The 15,154-nt window shown below is 33.2% G+C and overlaps 1 protein-coding gene across 2 annotated transcripts; it reads left to right on the top strand.

Moving 5' to 3' along the window:
- The first annotated feature begins 6,445 nt into the window (after window positions 1-6,445).
- Window positions 6,446-14,716, top strand: LOC146164229 (serine/threonine-protein kinase 32A-like). 2 transcript variants are annotated; one of them, XM_083381331.1, is made up of 9 exons: window positions 6,446-6,758; window positions 8,174-8,397; window positions 9,781-9,941; window positions 12,623-12,753; window positions 12,974-13,089; window positions 13,206-13,319; window positions 13,468-13,593; window positions 13,735-13,970; window positions 14,032-14,716. In XM_083381331.1, the coding sequence occupies exons 1-9, from the start codon at window positions 6,695-6,697 to the stop codon at window positions 14,123-14,125; spliced, it is 1,266 nt and encodes a 421-aa protein (XP_083237457.1). In that variant the 5' UTR covers window positions 6,446-6,694; the 3' UTR covers window positions 14,126-14,716. The 2 variants fall into 2 exon arrangements, with proteins under 2 accessions (XP_083237457.1, XP_083237458.1); XM_083381332.1 differs by having other exon boundaries at window positions 12,986-13,089.
- Window positions 14,717-15,154: the final 438 nt, after the last annotated feature.

Below are 15,154 nucleotides of genomic sequence, written 5' to 3' on the forward strand. Positions count from 1 at the left end.
GTTTCGGCTGTAAGTATTGCCATACTTGAGTCTGGCGTCCCAAAGCAGAATGTACTCCCCTAGCAGAATCTGTTTTCCTTAATCGCGTATTAACGCGAGACAGTCAGTATAACCAGTGTCGTTTTAACAAGATCCTTATTTTAGGAAATATTGCCACCGCAAGGTAGGTGTACAGAGCTAAAACAAATTTTACGATGACGTCATATTTTGTTTCCAATTTCTACCCCCAGCTGAAGGCCCCTAGGTAAATAGACTTCTAAACCCTTAAAGGCTCATCTACATATACGCCTCCATCTTGTATGGACATTTGAATTCTTTCCAAATTATAGTTTTCCTGTAAAACTCTGGACAAAAAAAGGTCTGAAACAAACAAAAAAACTATAAAGAATTCGAGCAAAAACAAGATATGTCCCGAAAATAAATTTTCGGCCCATATAACTAAACGGGGGCGCGGTTGTTGTTTATTTTGTCAGGGGGTATACTTTCAAGGTTTAGTGTTACTTTTTTTAATTTTTAATTTTTTTTTTTTTACAATTTTAATTTTTTAATCTTCTTAATTGACTTCATTATTTATTTTTATTTTTTAATCTTCTTATTTTTATTTTTTTATTTTTTTTTTTTTTTTTTTTTTTTTTTATTATTATTTATTTATTTTTTTTTTATACTTTTTATTTTTTAATATTTTGTATTTTGTATTGTGTATTTTATATTATATATTTCATATTTTGTTTTTCATTTTCCTTAACTTGTTTCTGCAAGCAAAAGCAGATATGGGCCGAAAACTTCCCCACTTTGATGCGAAAGGGGTTGAAATATGGCGTAGTATTTGGGGAATGATCGAAACATATATTTGATAAATAGAATTTACGTAGATAATGTGTATGGCCATTTTATTACATTTTGGCCAGCTTACGTGTTTGAAAAGCAAATATTATCATTCTCCTAAAAACTTAAAATGGTTTAACGCCTATGGTTTGCAATACTTTTGCAAACTTTTACTCGGTAAATTTTTACCATGGCTTGGTCCGAGCAATCACTGTTAAAACAGACTTTAAATATGTAGTTTCAAACAATATGAAACACACTATTATGTGCCTAATACGCAAACTATTAAATCGAAAGTTTTGCTAGTTGTTTAGGCCTGATATTGGTATGTTGGTTGGAGCAACATGCACAACAGGTGCTAACAGAGAGGCGTACACTGCCTTAAGATTTCGCATTTAAATGTGCGGTGGTAAATACACCCTATTGACACTTAAAAACAAAAATGCTGACGCCGCATTTAAAGCAAGCATTATAAATGTGTCGCCGATATTTTGCCTTGAACATCCCTACTCGAAATGCTTCCCTGCATTAATTGTACGGTGGGTGAAACTTTATTCACGGCCTTACCTCTTTTTGTATTACCGCGACAATACGATGAAATACGATTTGAAGAATATTTGAAAAAATCGTATTTGGAGAATATTTGCTATTTTCACCTGTATAGTATGTTACTCCAATCCAAGATATCAACACACAATTTTAAGTTGTGTAGGCCTGGTGTTGATATGTTGGATTGGAGTTGCCACCAGATTTCGCATTTAAATTTGCGGCTGTAAAATAAGTTGTTTCTTAAGACCATTAAGTAATTTTACTAAAGAGAAGCCTCTTTTTAAAATGCAAGTCGCACGAGCCCAGTTTTGGACGTGCCACTTCGCACAATGAAAGTCTCACGCGCGGGACAATAAAGCGCAGCAGGCGGTGAGTCGCTTCGTCACTTCACAAGCTGGACAAAGCAAGCGAATATGAACAAATTCTGTATGAAAGTTTTTCTGCTGCTAGATGGCAGTCGTTAGCTACAAAGAGCTAAAACGCAATATTTCAGGTTTTTGCCCCCCAAGCAAAGGCCCCTGGGGGTGCAGCCTCATAAACTTCTACAAAGCACCTACATACCACTCTACGCCATGTCTGAAAATTTGAAGGTTCTACGATGTATACTTTTTCTATAAAGTTTCGGACAAAAATCGGTCTGAAACATGCCATAGGAAACCATAGGAAACCAAAAAAGACTAACGGCAAAAACAAGATATGTCATGAAAATAAATTTTCGGCCCATATAAATAACGGCAAAAACAAGATATGTCCCGAAAATAAATTTTCGGCCCATATAAATAGCGGCAAAAACAAGATATGTCCCGAAAATAAATTTTCGGCCCATATAATTCGAGCAAAAACAAGATATGTCCCGAAAATAAATTTTCGGCCCATATAATTTATCAGTTTTTACCTTTTAGGTCTTGGTCTGTAGGACGATGAACCACAACTGCCGTTGCGTGAAGTTACCATTCTATGCGCGCTGAACGACCATTTCTATCTACACCGGGGGTTTACCCAATGGCATAAGTAGGAGTGCGAGTGGTATCAAACGGTGCTTACGATTTCGGTTTAAAACGTTCATCATATCGTCAATAGCTCTGTACTTTTAGAACATGGGTTGGCGCTGGTCTAGAATCCTACCACAGTTCTAAAATCAACGCACAAAATTTGAGTTAGGGTGCGGGTTAGCGTTCGGGTGTGGGTGGGTCAAGTATTATTATATTCTTTGTTTAATAATAATACTTGACCCACCTTAACCCAAACGCTAACCCGCACCCTAACCCAAATGGTGTTTCGTTGTGGTAGGATTCTAGACCAGCGCCCATGGGTTCCCAAACTGAGGGACGTGCCCCAGGGTGATTTGAAGCAAGGGGCGCGAAGGACTCACTAATTTTTTTTCGAATATGAAGTTTTGCCACCATAAATATCTTTATAAAACTACTGTTTTTGCCGTGATTGCCAAACATTAATTTTTTTTACTTCAATTGAATCTAGTCTTCTCACTTTAGTTAATCTTTTTTTTCGTTTCTTGTATTCGGTAACACCTAAATCTGTGTTCCGAAACCTTTTTTGGCTTGCTTGCGACACCCGAAAGAAATTATAAAAAGTTCGGTTGTTCAGACTCATATTTTTGCTGAGTGGTTAACTATAACGTTCCAATAAACGATATTTAAACATCACATTAACTGTGTAGCAAGGTTAAAAAACCTATTTAATTTTTGGCACTTTTATATTACACAAAAAAGTGTATCAAGAAGCTTACCAATAGAGACAAATTGAAATCCTAAAGGATTTGAAATATCTGTCAGCACCCTTGAGTGTTACTGCATCTTGGTTGAGAACCACTGACCTAAATGGACATATGCGCTGTATAGAAATTTGAAGTACAGTAACCAATCCATTTTCCATATATGGAAGAATGAACCGGTCACTAAAGTTCAAAATTTAAAGTTTGGTAAATGGCTATAGAATTAGTTTGCAACTAAGAACTACCTTCTTCTGCACATAATTTTGGTTAGGGTATCAGTTAGTGTTTGGGTGAAGGTGGGTCAAGTATTGTTATATTTGTTACTTTATAATATTGCTTAACCTAATCAAACGGTAACCTGCACCCTAACCTAATAATGTACGTTGTGGCAGGAGACCAGTGCCAATTTTTTTTTCTAGACTAGCGCCAAAGTTATTCCACCCGTTAACTGAACTTCGAAATTCGAACTATCGTAAGCGGATCTGTAAAATTACAATACGATTTTTTGCTAAAGCCGTTTACAGTACCTACTTAACAAACTAAAGTTCACTAAACTTTGAAGTTTGCACTACTGTAAACATCTTTAGCAATAAATCGTATTATAATTCTACAGATCCGGTTAACAGTATTGCTAATTTCAAAGTTCGTTAATCGGGCGAGCTGGGCAAATAATCTCTTTCAACTTTATTTGATAAGTGTTTTGAATTAAAAATTGTTTTCGGTTCGCATGCACTTTTTTACATTGTAATGTGTAATTAGAAGTATGCATGTGACAGGTTTGGATAAAGGTTTGTCGCTGTGGCGAAACAATTACTGTGCTGCTTTATATGTAGCTATGTGGTGGGGCGTCAGCATTTTTTTTTCAAAAAGCCAATCACTTGTCGATAGATTTCACCTAATTAAGTTTCCATCAAATGCTGTTGGGCAAGCAACTAACGTAAAATGCCTGGTGGTGCAGAGATTTTGCAATTTCCCTTAGGAGTTTGCAAAAGGAAAAATTTCATCGTAAAACCCACAAGGTTTTCTACGGGATTACGCAAGGTCAACTTTTTCGCCAATAATCAGCGAGGTTATGGCACAGAATATTTGGCAAATGATAGAACCTAACGCATTACAAAAATAAAAATCCAGGAATCATTTCGACGAATGTAGTGACAAAACAGAATCCAATACAAAAAATACCTTGACGGAAAATAAGCTTTACAATGACAAACTAAGTAAGTTTAATTTAAAATGACTGTTTTGTTAAATTATTAGGAAGTTAGTGCGCTTATTCATTGGAGTTTGTTTAATGCTTGTATTTGTTCTTAATGTGAAAAGTAAAACAAGTGAAAACGCCTTAAATACAATGCTAGGTATGTTCATAAGCAGGGGGACACAAGGGTTGAGAGCCTATCAAAGGGGGCCACAAAGCATCAAATGTTGAAAACCACTGGGCTAGACTTATCGGTTACCTAATGCAATTATTTGCGATGTTTACAAAAAATGCCGTGTTTACAAACGCTAAATTAGGGATGGCAACCTACAGTCTGATCTGGGCTGCCAATGGAATTCGTCCCCATTCACTCTTTTTTGTTTTGAGTGAATCTTTCAGCATAACTGCACAGTTCATATCCTGGAACTAGAGATATCTGATACTTGATATTTTATTCGGATACTGATACCCGATACTTTTATAAAAAAGTTTTGGGATTCGATCCGATACCAAATGACATCATTATTATCATCAAATAAGCAAAATTTTTCAAACTGAAAAGGGCTATGATAATGTTTTTTAAGGAATTAAGCCGAAGTTTGCTTCTGTGATAAAAAGCTTATTATAAAATATTTTCTTGGAAATATGCCTTTAAAAGAGGAAAACTGTAGGTTGGATAGCAAAACATTGCTGATGCACTAATTGGTTTGGTATCAGAACGGCGCAGATAGCACCCCCCTATCTGACTAGTACCGATACTACCACTTTGTATTAGGTACCGGCTCTGATCTGATATTATCTGACATCCCTACCTGAAAATATAAACATCAAAAGTTGCACAACTTGTATCTTAACGCAAGTTAGTGTAACAAAAGCCTTCGCCGCTTAAATGTTTTAACAAACTACCCAGAGACGATTTTCCAAAACGGACAATCTGAAAGGTTTAATGAGGTTTGTGAAAAGCACAATTTTTTTGCATGATACTGTTAATATAGGCCAAAAATTTTTTAGTTTTGTTCACCCCTAGCATCTATCCCCAGATTTCATTCACCATTGTCTCATGATATGATAAAACTATCTTGTCTGCATTTAACAGCACAAAATGAACAGCCGGAATAAATGCCATGCTTGCAACCTATCTCATCCATTTCTTACAGTTCACCCTTATTCACCCATTTTGGTTGGTTCACCCCTGCAAAAATTTTATTCACCCTGGGGTAAACCATTCACCTGATTAAGAAGCACTGATATAGGCAACGATTTAAGTACATTGAAGTGTCATTGGGCACCCTAAAAACTAAAATACCGACTAAACGCAAGAGCCATAAAATCATTTGAAGAGCCATGGTTTGGCAGCTCCTGACATGTAATACTAACACTTGTCAGCAAACATCTTGGTGCCAAAAAAGGGTTTGGGGGTATTTTGTGCCAAATTATCCAAGAATCACCTTGGTTTTTACGAATTTGCTCTAATATTTAAAAGATTTTATAGTTTTAATCCAAGAAGTGCTAAAAATATGCAAATTTTAGCATTGGTTTTATGCAGTCATGCTACCACCCTGATAAGGCCTTGTCTGTCTTTTTTAAGCATGTTCATACCTTCTTATTCTTTTTTAAATGCAATTTGTGAAATATGGTATTCACTATCGCAGTGTGAGCCTTATGTAAAACAAAGTAAAAATTCCAAAAATTAGGCAGTATTAGCAGTAAACAACAAGATTTTCGTTATCAAATTGGACTGCATAAAAATCATGTTTGTAAAAACTAAAACACAACAATGTTTTATACAACGAACTGAATTGCTGAAAAGTTGATTGCGTTACACCGCACTCACTCAAAACAAAGTTTGGAAAGCAATCCCTTATTATATTTAATGTTTTAGTTTTTTGTGTAGTTATGCATCACATGGGCAAAAATTTAGTTTTGACATCAACCTGGTACTTGTTTTGTGTTTTTAGTTATCATAATTTACACAAATGCTTCTACTGGCTATTGTATAAAAATGTTAACCATTTGAAAGAATGCTTTTTTTATTACAAGATACACATGTTAGCAAAATATTTGTGATTAACTGCTGTTACTGTAGGGTATATTATGATTAAACTCCCCACAAAAACAATAAAAGTTAAATAATTAAATTATAGTAGGCTTTGATGTCCTGGATTCAATATTGGAGATTTAAAACTTATTATTGTAGAATCCCCTGAAATTCTACTTAAAACATCCTTAATCGAACATGGTAAAAAGTTTTGCGCATTCCACAAAAATGCTTTGATTCTAAGTAACCAGTGCTGACAGTTAAAGTATATTTATTTTACTATTTTTGTTTTCTTTAAACAGCTTTTGTTCATAATAGCAAGATTTTAGTGACTGGTGATTTTAACCAATATGCAATGGGGCTAAACTCGTCTAGAGAAAGTGACCAAGATTCTATGGATTCAATGAACCAACAGGATGGCAAGTTTATATGCATTTATATTCTTTTGCTGATTCGTTATAAACTTATATAAACATTTTTTCAATCATTTTTCTTACAACACTGATCCATTTAAAAAAAGTTTTAACTGAAAATTTGTTTTTGTGCTTAATGAAGCCTTAGTTTATTCTTGAAATGTGTTATTTCAATAATTAGCTTTAAACAATGTCTTATTAATCTTTTATGACTTTAGGTAGAACAGCAATAAGTATTTTGCACATTTATGTCTTTGCTGATTTATCACATTTATGTTATCAAAAAATAACTCAATTCGTTAATCTGCGACAAATAATGTTAATCGTTAAACAATGAATAAAAAATAATTAAAATAAAAAATACAAAGTTATTTTTTTGCAAATTTTAAATGCTTATTACAAAAATTTAAATATATCACCTTCAGTATCCACATTTTTCTTACCATTGTTTAAAAATGCGTCAAAATTTATTTTTATTTGATGTGCATACAGACAAAAAAGTGCTCAAATAAATTTTGTTCAACCTATTTGTTAATAAAAAATGCTTAAAAAAATGAATACCACCCTCTTTAGGGCATTTTTGCATTCAAAATTTGGGCACTTAGCCCACTGTTTTCAGGTTAAGCACAAAATTTTGGTCACCTATACTGGTAGAGGAAACACTGATCACTAGCCGAAGCACTTCAGCCTTTTTTGATATTTTGCTTTTTAATTAATTTGTCATATGAAAACAAAAATTACTGCACAGATGATATCATTAGGATACATTTATAAACCAAGTTTAGAAGGAAGGACATTTACCTAAGTCACTTTAAACAGATACTAAGATTTTTTGGGGCCCATGGACTTTTTTTTGTCTTTTTTTGTTCAGGTCAGCGTGATCCACCTTCTTTTCATCGCGGGCCAAAAACTTTTTTTTTTTTATGTTGCGGTCCAATGTTTTTAAATAGCGATTCTTAGGCTTATTGCTAGCAAAATATAGCCTATGGCATATATACTAACTTTATAAAAAAAAAAAGAGCATGTTGAACAAAGTGCTATTGTTATGCATCACAACGTCATTCACAGTTTTTTGTCAATTACATTAACAAAGAAACAAAAATTGCAATGATATTGCTCGATTTAAGCCAAGCTAATTATCCGTTTGCGGGCCAAAAAAGCGGAACTCGCGGGCCAACTGGGCCTGCGGTAGGACCACACAGGTTTAGGTCATTTATTTGTTTTTTTTTAATCACCTGAAACACATTCATGAGAGAAAAAATAGCAACCCGATGGGATACCAGTACCACCAGTATTTATCTTATACAAACTTTTCATACAAATAGCGTAACTGTAGTTTTTTGATCCTATATTTAAATCACATTATTGCAACAAAAATATCACCACAAATATGTTTGATGTAACTAATATTTTCTTTATAGTTGAATTCAGTGACTTTGATGTATTGAGATCAATTGGAAAGGGTAGCTTTGGTAAAGTTTGCATTGTTAAGAACAAAAGAAAAAATTCTGCAATTTATGCAATGAAATACATGAATAAACTTTCATGTTGGAAACAAGGAATGATTGACCATGTTTTGGATGAATTAGTCATTCTAGCTGATTTGGAGCATCCATTTATAGTAAATCTTTGGTTCACATTTCAGGTTGTGCATTTTTTATTTTTGCTACCATACAATGCTTCTATTAAAAATATTTTTTATAGATCATATGTAATTTCACCATGCTTCAACCAAGCATTTTGTTCCAGTTTAAAAACGCCCTGGAATTTTGAAAGTTTGGAGCCTATGTTAATTTTGGCATAATAAAACAACCAAAATTAACTAAATTAAATCTAGCAATCTGCCCTGAACACATTGTGCCCACAATGAGTAAAAATTTGGATATGTCTGATCTAGAAGTATGTTTGTTTTTGAATTAAACTTAAATATTTATGTCGCAACTTGGCACTATTATGACTAGAGATCGACTGATACCCATTTTTTGGACCAATACCGATACCCGATTTTTTACAATTTTTCAACTGATACCCGATACCGATTTTTTTATATACCTGGGAAATGTTCAAAACTTGAATTAATTGAAAATAAAATCTCAATGTTTTAGTTTATATACCTTTGTTAATTATTAAACAATTATTTTGCATATGAACTTGGTGTGATGCTAAAACCAAAATTTTCTTGATAAAAATTTGCTAAGTTGTTTGCTGTACAGGAAAATTTATATCATATTTTTGTACTAAAATATCGGCAAAAGTATCAGCCTACATTTACCGATACCGATATATCGGTAGAAGCCAAATATCGGCCGATATTATCGGTAAACCGATATATCGGTCTATCTCTAATTATGACACACTAAACGGTAGTTTTATTGAAGTATTTCCTGAGAACCTGATAACTTATAAAACAACAATATTAGTTCAATGAGCCCACTGTATTTTATTATTATTTTACTCTTGACATAAGTGAGCTTACTTAATAATTGAAATTGTTCAGATTATTGCTGACCTAGGGGTAATTTGTGTGATGCTGGAACTAAAAACCCAACAAGCATAGCCACTTGGAAATATTCGGCCGCAGAACAACAGACCAAATACTTGCTTAATATTTAGGATTTTTAAACCAATGTAATATGTACCTACAGGAGAATGAATCAGGGCATTACTTAAGCTTTCAAAGAAGTATTATGTTGCTTGCAACACCAAATGAGAAAATTCCCAACCATTTTATTAGGTGTGGAGCTTTGGACACTTTATTTTTTTATCACCTAATAGTTATTACAGATAGTCTTCAGTAGACACCTGGAGTCATATTCTGGAAAAATGGTTTTATATTTCCACTCTTTTTGTACCCAGAATTCGATCATTTGGAAAACACTTTCTGGCCAATTGCAAAGCTAAAACAAATTTGTATGCTAAACATTAAAACCTGCAGCCTACCAAGACTTTTTTTTAAATCAAAATGTAAATACAAGCCATATTAATATCTACAATCTACTATAAAACAAAAATTATTTTCTGTTTTTAGGATGATGAAGATATATTTATGGTTAGTGATCTTATGCTTGGTGGAGACTTGAGGTACCATATTCAGAGAAATAGGTGCTTTAATATTGAGGATGTAAAACTTTATTTTTGTGAAATGGCCTCTGTGCTAGACTACCTACAAACAAAGCACATAATTCACAGGTGAGTTTCAAATGTAAATATGTTTGTAAAACACTTTTCTATATAAGGTTTTTATATTTATTTAGTTCCAAGTGTTTATTTATATATATATATATATATATACATTTGTGATGTATTTTTCCATTTGCTCACCTTAGGTTACACACATGGTTGGGGTAAACAGAAAATTATTATGTTTTTTGTATTGTAGACCCTAAAAACGCTGATTATGAGGAGCGAATGACCCTGCAAAATCGTATGTTTAACTAGAGAAAGGCAACATTTCACAATAGCCTATCTGACATATCAACCCACTTCATAGATCGATAAACTGTTGCAGTTTAATGTCAGTGAAATGAACAACGCATAAGCATACTGCTAGAAGTGGATCCTAATAAAATAAAAAAATCAGTGCCTCAAAATTAGATTGTAATTATCTTAACTGGTTTTTCGCTATTTTTTTTTCTAGGACAGGCATTAAGTAGGTCATGTGGAGTATCCCACAAATCAATTGGAAAAGGGTAAAAGACCGTTTCGATTTCTCAAAAAAAAAATACTGCATGTGTAAATTATTAGTCGCCTTCAACATTAAATGATGTATGTGTGACTGTTGAAAACTGTTTAATTATAAAACTCTACATTCACATAAACAAAAGACTGGTCTGCATAATAAGTTTTCAGTTTTGAATGTGGGATTCTTCTTGAGAAGTGTGAACTGTAGGTACTATTATTCTAGTTACAACTGTGTGTGCCATTAGAAATGCGGCACACAGAGTGAACACTACAATTTATATCCCATTTTTATTAAAGTTTTTTTTCCCACATTGAATTTGACAAGTTTTTACTTACATACAGGAAATAAGAGCCATGTTTCTGCTTGATGGGTCATACCTCGCTTTAGAATTGCTGAAATATATCACTTGCAACTCCTGTTTTATCTTTTGTTTCTTTTTATGGTCCACACTGTTATGTAGTTTTTTATTTTATTGTAAAATGAACAATTATATATTTTACATCTTTGTCTAAGAAAATGCTTATTAACTTTTTAATTCTGTGGCCATATTTTTGTTACAGAACATGGCTCACCATATTCCATAAAAGAGTAGTTTCGTACATTCTTACGCCCAGTGCTTCACAACCTTTTTCAGTTTGTGATCCGCTTTTAATGCGAGTTGTATTGTGCGACCTACAATGGGATATGACCAAACAAATAAAGTTCCATAAAACCTGCATCTTTGCTACTGGTGCACGTACTGAAATAGTTAATGTGACACAACACATCTAAATTACGTATGCATAAATGTTTAAATGTTACATAATGGTAATGCAATAATTTCCAGATCTAATAGAAAAATGTAACATTCAAAAATGCTTCGCGACCAACCGATGGATCTTGACCTACTGGTTGGGAAACACTGCTTTAGTCCATTGTCTAAATCAAATATATCAGCCTGGCTAATATACATATAGCAAAAATCACAAAATTTACTATTTCTATAGTAAAGTACATCTTGAAAACCACAAGGTAATGTTTTAAAAGCTTGAGCTTTTGAATAAAGCAGTGAGTACAGTAGCTTTAGGCACGCCAGTTTCCAAAATCCACTGTGGATTCAAGCACTGTGAGGGCAACAGCGGGACACGCCATACACATTTTTTATAGAACTATCTTTTTTATTCTACCTTTTTCCATTTTCACTTTACCTTTTTTATTTAATCAGATTCTAGTTGTATCCAGGGCACTACAAAATAATTCTTGCTTTACAAATGTGCTAACTGGGTAGCCAATAAAAAACATGATTTGATACTACTAAACGTCTCACCGAGGCATTAATTTAATTCCTCTCTTTAAATTATATAATAAAGAAACTTTTCTTCTATATTTTTCACCTCTAGTGATCATGCACATTGATAAACAACAGTTTTCCGTTTTTATAAATGATGCTTCTGTTAAGTTTCAGAGCAGTCTGTTAAAAGTAAACAGCTATACTTGGCACTTGAAACTCTTTTACACTACCACATTTTGAAACGCTCTGTTGAATATACTGGTGCTAGAATTGTAAGACCCATTGTTCTATACTTAAGACAATGACCTTTGTTTGGTCAGACATAGATAAATATAAATGAAAAACAATGACTTATATTTTTTTTTCGAAGTGATATAATATTTTTTCGAAGTGATAAGAAAGTTTAGATATGACTAACGACTATTTTAGTAAAACAAAACATGTATGGTTACAATATTTTTCAAATAGCTTTATGGCCCACTAAAAATATCCATGTGGCGGCAGTGGACCACTACTTGACCTGGCCAAAAGTTTGGAAACCACTGGTCTAAGGCATTTTATTGTTATGTAAGCTTTAGGAAAATAAAATGTAGGCCGCATTGCCCACCTTTACCACAAAAAACTTTATCCGGCTAACATTTAAAAGAATTGTTGCTTAAGCATTTTTTTAATATTGAGTGCACATAATTTCCTAAATTATCATGGTTTGCTCAACAACACTTCGCAAATGTGTAGCCAAGGGTATAAACCATAAAGGCATGTTAAATCGGGGAGTAGTGTGCCACACTCCCTTTTCACTTAATACACTTATATATAAAAATTGTTAAATCCTGTAGCCTCCCAAGCCTGGCAAATTCTGAGATATTTTCCAGTATATATATATATATATATATATATATATAATGTTTTTCTGTTCAGGGATGTCAAGCCTGAAAACATATTGTTGGATGGTATGGGGCATTTACATTTAACTGATTTTAACATTGCCAAGACTTTAACTTGTGACAAGCCCTACGCCAGTGGATTTGCTGGAACTAAACCTTATACTGGTAATTAATCTGTTTATCAGTATTTTCGTCCTAAACTGCGTCAACATAAACTGAAACATTTTAGTGTAACATAATAAGCTTGTTAATGTATGTAGTGACTATCCTCAAGATATTTTTATCTGTTATCCAGTTTAATAAACAAGTAAATGTTCAAAAAAATTTTGATTAACTAAATTTTTTAAAGTAGATTTTATACTATTTAAAAAAAATGAAACTGTAGTTCTATCAACAGCCCCTGAGGTATTTGCAAGTGCTTTGGGAAGTGATGTTGGGTATACATACTCAGCAGACTGGTGGTCACTGGGAGTAACAATGTATGAAGTACTAAGACATAAGGTACCCCAGCCCAGTGGACTTTAAATAAACAAATATATGCAACAAAGTTGTTATAAGGAATATATTTTGTTAAAAAAAATGTTTTTGCAAACACCTAGTTTTTGTTTTGTTTTCAGAGGCCATTTGCAATTGAAAATACAGAAGTGTTAGATTCTTTAGATATTCTGAAAAGGGGCACTATATCTTTACCTAGTGATTGGTCTCAACCTATAAAAGATATATTCATTAAGGTAAAAAAATACTATGTCTTTTCAACATTTTGTTCTTTCAACATTTTAAATAACTTTTAATATTGTGATAATTTTCTGTTTTTAGTGAAAAATATTCATACAAACAGCTAAGCTTGTAACCTATAATGTAGTTCCATTTTTTTTTCAGTTCTTCAAGTTTGACTGTTCAAAACGAATTTGCAATATCACAGCACTATATGAACTTCCACTTTTTACAACTTTCAATCAGGATGCTATCTATATGAAAGAGTTGCAACCGAACTTCATACCATCAGTAGGTCATATTTTTTTATGTTATTAACTGTTGTTTGTTGTAGTACATGCTAATATTTTTTTTTACCTTTTTTAATTTCAGTACACTTAAGTATTTGCATAAATATATCCACAGTTTTTATATGATAAAATTTTTTTTTAGAATAATCGACTTAACTATGACCCAACGTATGAGTTGGAAGAAATGATAGTTGAGTCTAAACCACTTCACAAAAAAAAAAAACGCATTACAAAGCGGAAAAAAGATCGTGAGAAAAAACTCCAAAGAATGCTATCGAATCATTCCATTAATTCAACAACAGAAAACTCAACAGAAGACATAGAAGAACATGCTTTGGAATATATCAGCAAAAAATTTCGACCATTTAATAGAAAATGGTATGTCTAAAAGAATATGGTGACATCTTATTTTAGCAAATTTAACCTGTGATCTATTTAGGGCACAGTCTGATGCCAATAGTAAAGAATCGGAAATTCGAAGCACATCAACGAAGAAGTTATCTGCAGAAAATTCCATGACAGGAAACGGCTAGCGGTATATGTTGTATACCAACTAGAAAGGTCGATATGCAAGTTGGAAGCAGGGTAAAGTCGGTCAAGATATGTCAAAAGGATTTGCGCGACTGCAATCTAAAGCATCAACTCGCTGTCTTCTACTCTATACGATGGCCTTAGGCTCGAATTGCTTCCCTATTTAGTACTGAGTGTCGTACGAATTGCATAAATAGAAATGCAAACTCAACAAGGCCACACACTTTCATAGCACATTTAAACAGAGGCTATCGCGCGGCTGTTGCTAAACAATAACAAGTGATGTGCAGCAATGTTACCTATTTCGCTCCCATCTAGATAATGTATCCGACGGTAATTTAAATTATTATTTGGCGAATTTCATATGCAAAAGTATTGCTTTCACAATCAACTGGTGCAGTCGCTACGGAAGTTCGTAAGAGAAAGGCAAGTGGGTTATGCGACCAGCGTCACGTGACGATATATTTACTGCTAGACATCCAAATATGTTTTTTGGTGTTCGGATTTTATGTCCCTGTGGTTCGGACTCGAGACAATATTTCCTAAAAAAATTCTTGTAGTCGGCTCTGCTTGTAATGGTAAAATGTTCAAATCATACTACTAATACCACAATTTTTCGTACATGCATGCACATTTGTAAATAAATTTGTTGCTTATATTTTTGCTTTATTGTGGAAAAGCACTAGTGGGACAAATTGTCCCAACGAAAAATATTTCTGTGAGTTTATCCATAAAAGAACTAGTTTGATAGTAAAATAGGTTGGACGTTAAATACGACCGAGTGTTAAATGTAAATAGCACCATAAGAAAAGGGTGCCCCGAAACAATAGATTTATTGTAACTTATTAAGTGTAAAATCTAAAATAAATTTGTAATGAGTTTTACAACCTACACGTATAATAATTTTTGTGCAATGTTTAATACGGAAGACTCCCATTTGAAACACTTTTGTCGCTGTGGAACTTCTATATTGATACTAGATCGGTAGATCCAGCATAATTTTCAGACTTGATAATCTTTACTTTTTTGCA

The sequence above is a fragment of the Ascidiella aspersa genome, chromosome 2, assembly GCF_963924565.1.
Source record: "Ascidiella aspersa chromosome 2, kaAscAspe10.2, whole genome shotgun sequence".
In the NCBI taxonomy this organism is placed as follows: domain Eukaryota; kingdom Metazoa; phylum Chordata; class Ascidiacea; order Phlebobranchia; family Ascidiidae; genus Ascidiella; species Ascidiella aspersa.

What these genes read in the sequence shown, in the direction of transcription:
- LOC146164229 (XM_083381331.1), top strand. Translation starts at nt 6,695, where the DNA reads ATGGGGCTAAACTCGTCTAGAGAAAGTGACCAAGATTCTATGGATTCA. An exon ending in TTCAATGAACCAACAGGATG is followed by an intron (nt 6,759 to 8,173) that starts GCAAGTTTATAT and finishes TTTTCTTTATAG; the next exon opens with TTGAATTCAGTGACTTTGAT. An exon ending in CGACCATTTAATAGAAAATG is followed by an intron (nt 13,971 to 14,031) that starts GTATGTCTAAAA and finishes TGATCTATTTAG; the next exon opens with GGCACAGTCTGATGCCAATA.